Source organism: Centroberyx affinis, unplaced genomic scaffold (genome assembly GCF_046629955.1).
Source record: "Centroberyx affinis isolate AG114_WGS23_722 - 3 ecotype Tasmania unplaced genomic scaffold, CSIRO-AGI_Caff_v1 ptg002807l_1, whole genome shotgun sequence".
Taxonomy (NCBI): domain Eukaryota; kingdom Metazoa; phylum Chordata; class Actinopteri; order Beryciformes; family Berycidae; genus Centroberyx; species Centroberyx affinis.
In genome coordinates this window covers 32,501-41,121 of record NW_027280953.1, presented here as the reverse complement: position 1 = coordinate 41,121, position 8,621 = coordinate 32,501, and the positions used below count along the sequence as shown (strand labels likewise).

The following is an 8,621-nucleotide window of genomic DNA, read 5'->3' as shown; positions in this document are numbered from 1 at the left end:
CCAAAATGGATATAGTGTTTTGGAATTAAAACCTTCATTTGCAACCTCTAGGTTTCTTACAATGATTAATTATTAATAAAATAGAAAAGGGAAAATTAAAATATAATTTGTTGATGAAGGTCACCATTCTGCATGTTTATGGCTGCAGCAGGGGGATCATGAGTAGGCATCGCTTTTGGGGGTTGAGTTGAAAAGACCAGAGCCGCTGGTCTAAATGACTTTAAGACGGACTCAGCAGTAATGTTAGAAATCTCCAGGAGGCAAATTCAGTCTTATAAGAAGTCATTCACCTGGGAAACATCAGCAGGTCACAGGTTCAACCCCTGCAGTAGCAAATGTTTGTGTATAAACGTGTCCCGCCAAAGTGGCTCTGCCTGCTCGCTCGTTGCAAGTCAATTAGTTAAAAATGTCTTTACAAAGCAAACTTTCATTCAGCCGTGCAGACTGAAACTGCTGGAATGGTTGGCGTTCATTTCAGGAGGTGCCGGGCAGCTACTTCCTGTTTACTTCCCGGTAAGGCGGCGTGCTGTGGGCGTGACGCTGCTGGTCCTGCGGTCAGAGCATCGTGGTCTCAGTCTGCAGGATGGACTGGGCTCGGGAGTTCCTGGGGAAGTGGGAGGAGTTATCGGTGCCGTTCCGGCTGACTGACATGGCGTGCAGCCGGTAGTCCCGCCCCACGTAACGCTTCAGAGATAGACTCCTCCACGTCCTCCTCAGCTCGCTCTGGACCTTAGACACACACACACACACACACACACACAGTGAGCGTACGGAAAGTAGGAAATCCATTGCCCAGAATTATCTCATTGGAAACCTGTGTGTATCTTTGTGTGTATGTGTAGACTTACCTCACTATTGAGGAAACAGTAGAGGATGGCCACCACTAGACCCTAAAACACACAGTAAACATACTGTACTGTTACTGCTTTAGCTGTGCAAGCATATAAGGTTTTTAATACGTTTTCATGTAAGAGACCCTAAATAGAAATGCATTAGACCCTCATTGGATACGATTTTATACATATAGGAAGATATTTGTTGTTGTTGATTTATAATTAAACTGTATGACTGTGAAGAGGTGATAGTGGTGAGAGTGAAACCCATGATTAGAGTAACCATTCTTACACAATATACACTGTCTAATTGGGTTCCATTGTGAGTTTCTTCAGTAGAAAAAAGATGGTTCGCGCTCCAAGAGAAGTAGCTGAAACGTTTGTGCATGATGTTTCTTCTGCATTTATTTTAAAAAATGAAAAAAAACATAGCATTATGAGAACAGAAAATCTTCGGAAAACCTAGTACTTTTTTAGTGTGAACCATCTTTTTTCTACTGAAGATATTCTACTGGTTTTTACACACCAAACAAAGCAAGGGTGTGCGAGGTGATTCCGTCTACAGACTTGGTAATTTTGAGTAAATAAGGAACTGAAACCATTGTTCATTTTGCTGGGGACCCCCTGAAGCCCCTCAAGGACCCCTGATACCCCCTCAAAACCTCCTGAAACACCTTCAAGAACTCCTGAAACACCTTCATGGACCCCTGAACACCCTCAAGGACCCCTGAACCCCCCATCAAGAACTCCTGAAACACCTTCAAGAACTCCTGAAACACCTTCATGGAACCCTGATCCCCCTTCAAGGACCCCTGAAGCCCCCTCAAGAACTCCTGAAACACCTTCAAGAACTCTTGAAAACCCCTCAAGAACTCCTTAGACCCCCTCAAGAACTCCTGCAAAACCTCCAAGAACACCTGAAACACCTTCAAGAACACCTGAAACACCTTCAAGAACTCCTGAAACACCTTCAAGAACTCCTGAAAACCCCTCACGAACTCTTGAGACCCCCTCAAGAACTCCTGCAAAACCTTCAAGAACACCTGAAACACCTTCAAGAACTCCTCAAACATCTTCAAGAACTCCTCAAACACCTTCAAGAACTGCTGAAACACCTTCAAGAACTCCTGAAAACCTCTCAAGAACTCCTGAAACACCTTCATGGACCCCTGAACCCCCTCATGGGCTCCTGATCTGTTTATTAGAAAATGAGCCAGAATACGGACCTAATCTGTCAATAGGTTAGGTAGTTAATGTTCCATGTTGTACATTTTACCAACACACAGGATCTGATGTAACTATCCTCTGTGCTATGTGGGAAACCAGGCTTACATGTTAAAAGTGAGGGGGGGGGGGGGGGTGAGAGCAGGATTTTCGGTTGGTTTATCAAGTGGGTTCCTCCCATCACAGATGTTTGCTTGGTTGAATTGGACCCAAGTCGCCTCCACAAGGCTCAACAGGAGGTTCTGGCTTCAAAGTATATAGCTGTAAAGAGAGTTGGGCACTCTCCAAGCTGCCAGGGGCTGCAGCTGAAAACTAGCCAGATGGCAAAAACTGGCATAGTTACCTGCTGAATGATGGTTATTGATGTTAATTGTGCCTTTTGTTACTGGAACAAAAATGTTATTAAATTAAGAAAGATGCGATGGTCTAACTACCCACAGATTTAAAATAGATTAAACCATTCTGGTCTTTTCTATATTACAACAGCCCAACCAAACTGGACTGTAGAGACTGTGGGTTTGGATTTGGGTATGGTGAGGCCAAATTTTTCAATTGGTTTGGGATGGGTTCAGGTTCAAAAATACCACTGAAAAGTATTAGTGAGATTTCAGGCATTAGTCAGGTTTGGGTTGAGTCAACATCCAATAGCATCCAATAAGTCTGAGTCAAAATAAGACCAAGACCAAGACAAGTCAAAGACGTCAGAAAGGTGTTCTGCAGACAGGACTCAAGAACTACAGCCCTGCATCAGATAACAGTTTATTTTTCCCAAACTGCATATACAGTGTTGTGAAAGCCTTCTTATCTCCATTAGCTACCTGGAAGGATCCAAGGCCGAGGTCAAAGAGGATCTTGAACTGCTCCATGCTCTTATCAGCTGTGTCCATCAGGTAGACCAACACCACATAGTTCACCCCAAACAGAGGGATCAGCAGGAGGGTGGACTTTGCCAGACGCCTGGAAAACACACACACACGCACACGCATACACACACACACAAACATAGGTATGCAGAAATCATGAACCCACAGGAAACCACTTCTGGCGCCATCAGGGAGAACTGACTGTATGCAAATAATGTCTAAATCTCTAACAACCAGCCAGAAACAGAGAGCTATCTGAAAAAGCTTGTGGCTGTAGATCCATTCAGTAATGTTCTCAGTAAAAGTGAATAGAGTGATAAGGTGGATTTGTTTCCAAATGTAGGTTACTGTGACACAGTAAACTGTCTTGTCTTTAGCCCTAGTCTCTACTCCAAAACAGAGTCAGAATCAGAGTCAGCTCAGTTAACCTGAACAAACTATTAGCTAGCTAACTAGCCAGCAAAGACACTGATGTTAATGTGAACATGCTAAAACTAGCTGCTAATATATTAGTGTGCTAATCAGATGTGTTAACAAGATAGTAATGGTTAGCTGACCAGATACTATGGTTAGCAACACAAAATCAGTCAGATGGATCAGTGATGAAATGATCAGCCGCACAGAAATTAGCCACATCTATTGTATTCTGTTGAGATGTTCAAGTTTAGAACTGAGGACCTCCAACATGGCCGCCAGAGGTTGCACTCAATGAAAGCCTCTATGTAAAAATGTCAAGGGGGAAAACAGGATTCCTCATTCCTGTGTCCTAGTATTTTAGGAGTGTACCTGTATTGTGATTGGTCGTTTCCCCCGACATTGGAACAGCGCAGTTTCTGTACCAGGATGCGGATGATGCTGATGAACAGTATGAAGTTGATCTTGTAGAGAAACACAGTGTGGGAAAGGGAGAGTCATATTATCAACTATTCCTACTTGAATATCAGAAAGACAACCTGAATTGCTTCAATAGCCAAGTACAACAACAAATTTGTCTTGGTGACATCGGTAGGCTACAGTACGGAAGCCCAATGAGAACATATATTCTATTTATGCTATATATTTTATTAATGCCATTTTCCCATGTTAACAAGTTCATTTTCTTTGTTTTCTCGAGATATGAAGTTATTTATGTCATCATCTCAAGATATAGCACATTTTGATAACAGTTTTTGTTATTCTGGGACCTCGAGATAATTTTCTCATTCTTTGTGTCTCAAGAAAACAAAGAAAATTAACTCGTTATCATGGGAAAACAGTGTGACTCAAAGTCACATCGCCTCCCCATTCTCCTCTAACACCATGTTCAGACAAATCCGATCATTTTTCAAATCTGATCTTTAAGACTGACTGTCCACGTTATAATTTATAAGGCATTTGTGTGTTTAGACAGTCCAATCATTCACTGCTATTAGTAACAACGCAGCCAACTAAAAGCATGTTTCTGTCCAACAGCTCTGGGTGCTGCAACAAGCTAGTAACATGGAAGTTTCTCAGTTGCTTAGTCTGACTGTTTTGATGAGGCATTTTCAGAACTCATTTGTTTAACTATGTCAACACAGGAGGAGGCTGGGCTGATCTGCCATGTTGTTGAGGAGCCATGAAACCTCTTCATCTCTCTCGCTTTCTCTCCTCCATATTTGTTGTTCGCTGCTCTTCTTGTTGCAACGTGTGATGTCTAATACGAGTCATTTCTAGCCTTTATCACAGTCAAGTCTCAAAGGGCTTTACATACCATCATGTACCATACTACTCATATATACATACTACATATATACTGTATATATACAGTATATACACATCATATACATCATATACTACATCATATACATACATTATATACCATACTACACACAAACACCCTCACACCTATGGGCAATTTAGCGGCTTCAATTCATATGACCAGCATGTCTTTGGACTGAGCCAGACTGTTCAGACTTTAGAAAAAATGTCCAACTCATATCACATCTGCCAAAAAATTGCATTTTCGCTGCCTATCTGAAAGTCACACCACCAACACCACCCATTCTCTTCCATAGTTATATCAAATACGGCGCAGTGGGGATTGTTTCAGCACAGCCTTGATCCACCGAGGGCCGACTTAATCCTGCTGCATCGGAGCCAAGATCTCACACAAGCATTTTCTCTACGCCGTTCCTCTACTCGTTTTATCTCACATCCTTCTAACTCTTCTACACACACAGTCTTGTGTGTGTAGAATCTCTGTTTAGCAATAACACTGGCATTCGGCACGCAGCCTCGTTCCTTCAATACTGCAGCAGCTTACCAGCACTGATAAAAACAATATAGCGTAACCCTGAGTATGTAATTACTTTTATACAACATTCACCGAATAGAAGGATAGCATCAAATTTTAAACAAAAAGACAAGCTTTGGGTTTTCATTTCATTTCATTTTGGCCGTCCTCCAGTAAACACTTAGTTTCCTGTTGCTAAGCGACAAACATCCTTGGTGCTTTATTCTATTGCGATACCATTGAAAATTTGAGGTACAAGTTGGTATACCGCAATGAAACAGCTTTTGTCTAACCATAGCGTTGTGGTCGGAAACAAATGTTGTATAATTCAACTTATCTAATTGCTCGGTGGATGTTATGTTAAGTTTGTGTTGACTAGGATAAAACTCACAATGACAGAAGCCATTATGGGCCAGTTGATCACTCTCCTGGGGATGGGCTCCTCATTTTTCTCCCAGCACCTGGAAGTAAGAACATAAACCAGTAAGCTTGTCACATTCGAGTTCAGGACTTAATGAAGAATTTGGTGGAATATGGAATTTGCAGCAAGACACATGGTATAATACATACTCACAATACATTAAATATTTAGAAACATACCAGATATATTAAAATGAACACTGGAAAGAGAAGAAACGTGAATATATTTAGCCTCATTTTCACTCTTAAAAGCTTATTTTCCCTAAGAGAATTGAAAGATTCGGCCAATGCAGTGAGATCCATGTGTCTCCAAAGCATTTTCACTTGTTTCAGGAATTTTCAATATCTTGAAAAAAGGCAGAAAATTGAAGATGATGTCCCTGATTCAAAGACAATTCTTGAAAGCTGATTTTCATTGGAAACAAGTGATTTATCTCACCCTACTCACAGATTTCTTCACTTGTTTTAAGTAAAATAAGATTAAATGACGTGTTGAGATGGATATTCTTTGCAGTGCAGAGTGGAGGCCGCTCTTTTTAATAATACTAATGTCTCAAAATGTATGTGGTGATCAATGTGATGTTCAAACGCTACAGAGCAGGAGGCGCAGACTCACAATGTATCCTCCAGGTAAATCCTACATATGATCCACGCCACCACAAACACAGAGGGGATTCCTGCGAGAGAAAGAGGGGGAGAAGAAGAAAGAAAGAAAGAAAGAAAGAAAGAAAGAAAGTAAGAAAGAAAGAAAGAAAGAAAGAAAGAATGGAGGGAGGAGAGAAAGGAGAGAAAGAAAGGGAAAGCAGATAGGAGGAGTTTAGGTGAATGGAAGTCTGCTTAGAGTCTCAGTCTGCCAAACAGAACATCCTCATGAGGTGCCACACAGGAAATACGACTTCTTTAACACACACACACACACACACACACACATACATTAAACAGCTCCAGATAAATGGTGGTACATTAGGGAGGAAGCGTTGGTATAGCGGTGATGAATGGGGGAAGGAGGTGTGATGTCACATGCCAGCGGCTGAGACAGAACATACAGGAGAACAGAGGACCTGACTGAAGACAGAGGGCTGCAGACCGTTTACATACTGGCCTTTTATTAAACACACCTCCATCTCACCAGCAGAGACAAGAGAGGCTGTCTGTGTATGTGTGTGCACATGTGTGTGAGTATACTGTGTGTGTGTGTGTGTGTGTGTGTATGTATATGTGTGTGTATGCATGAGAATGTGAAAATACTGAATTTGAGTCTAATTGTTTTCATCTTCTTAGCCGTCAGAAGATGCAGGAAAAGACTTAAGACTTAAGGCCATGATTTGTTTTTTGTGTTGATCTTGATTTTTTTTTTTCACATGCAAGCATGGTGTGTGTTTTTGAATTAAGTTTTTTGGGGGGAAAGTAAGTAAGAAAATAAGTAAATAAGCAAGTAATTGTGTTAAGTAAGTTACAGTGATCTAGTGAGTAACTGAGTGAGTAAGTGAGTCTGTGAGTAGGTAAGTGAGTAAAGGAGTAAGAGTTCAAGTAAGTAAGTGTTCAAGTAAGTAAATTAATAAGTAACTAAGTAAGTGATTATGTAAGTGAGTAAGTAAGTGAGTAAGTAAGTAAGTAAGTAAGTGAGTAAGTAAGTGAGTGAGTAAGTAAGTGAGTGAGTAATTAAGTGAGTAAGTGAGTAAGTGAGTAAGTAAATGAGTAAGTGAGTGAGTAAGTAAGTGAGTGAGTAAGTGAGTGAGTGAGTAAGTGAGTGAGTGAGTAAGTCAGTAAGTGAATAAGTGAGTAAGTAAGTGAATAAGTGAGTGAGTAAGTCTGTGAGTAAGTAAGTGAGTAAGTGAGTAAGTAAATAAGTGAGTAAGTGAGTGACTAGGTGATTAAGTGAGTAAGTAAGTGAATAAGTAAATAAGTGAGTAAGTATGTGACTGAGTGAATAAGTAAATAAGTAAGTAAGTGAATAAGTAAGTGAGTGATTAAGTAACTGAGTAAGTATGTGAGTAAGTAAGTAAATAAGTAAGTAATGAAGTGAGTGACTAGGTGATTAAATAAGTAAGTGTGTAACTAAGTGAGTAAGTCTACATATTTGACTAGGTGAGTCAGTAAGTGAGTAAGTAAGTAAGTAAGTAAGTGAGTGAGTGAGTAACTACATATCTGACTAGGTGAGTCAGTGAGTAAGTCAGTAAGTAAGTAAGTAAGTGAGTAAGTACATATCTGACTAGGTGAGTCAGTGAGTAAGTAAGTAAGTAAGTAAGTAAGTGAGTAACTACATATCTGACTAGGTGAGTCAGTGAGTAAGTCAGTAAGTAAGTAAGTAAGTGAGTAAGTACATATCTGACTAGGTGAGTCAGTGAGTAAGTAAGTAAGTAAGTAAGTAAGTAAGTAAGTGAGTAACTACATATCTGACTAGGTGAGTCAGTGAGTAAGTCAGTAAGTAAGTAAGTAAGTGAGTAAGTACATATCTGACTAGGTGAGTCAGTGAGTAAGTAAGTAAGTAAGTAAGTAAGTAAGTAAGTAAGTAAGTGAGTAAGTACATATCTGACTAGGTGAGTCAGTGAGTAAGTCAGTAAGTGAGTAAGTTTGTTTTTGGCGAGCTTCCTACCCCAGCCGATGAGCATGTAGAAGGCGAGGCGGGCAGAGTAGGTGTGTATGACCAGCAGCAGGGTGTGGAGGTACAGACCCTCCACCAGCAGCCAGAAGAAGTTGGCCATGATGAAGTAGTTGAAGAACACCAGGCTGATCTTACAGCCCACCTGCAACAACAACAACAACAACAAGAAAACATGGAGGCTTCAGTCCACAGCATTTCATCAGAATCAGTGACTTCTTTTAAATCACTTCTTAAAACCCATTTTTATAGACTTGCTGTGATGTGATGTGATGTTGTCTTTTTATGTTTTTATCTTTTATCGTCTTTTTATCGTCTCTTTATTGGCTTTTTATTTTATCTTTTTATCTTACTTTTATTTTATTTTAACCTTACTGTTTATTTTTGTCTTCATCTTACGATTATCCCACTATTTACTTGAATGT

At 40.3% G+C, this 8,621-nt stretch overlaps 1 protein-coding gene across 1 annotated transcript in view; it reads right to left on the bottom strand.

Moving 5' to 3' along the window:
* Window positions 1-555: 555 nt before the first annotated feature.
* Window positions 556-8,621, bottom strand: part of vipr2 (vasoactive intestinal peptide receptor 2) — a 35,702-nt gene continuing 27,636 nt past the window's right edge. The window contains exons 7-13 of the mRNA XM_071535990.1: window positions 8,191-8,341; window positions 6,211-6,271; window positions 5,566-5,635; window positions 3,707-3,798; window positions 2,876-3,014; window positions 849-890; window positions 556-729 (exon numbers count right to left, since the gene is read on the bottom strand). Coding sequence (XP_071392091.1) covers window positions 556-729; window positions 849-890; window positions 2,876-3,014; window positions 3,707-3,798; window positions 5,566-5,635; window positions 6,211-6,271; window positions 8,191-8,341 — 729 coding nt within the window. The remainder of the gene's footprint in view (window positions 730-848; window positions 891-2,875; window positions 3,015-3,706; window positions 3,799-5,565; window positions 5,636-6,210; window positions 6,272-8,190; window positions 8,342-8,621) is intronic.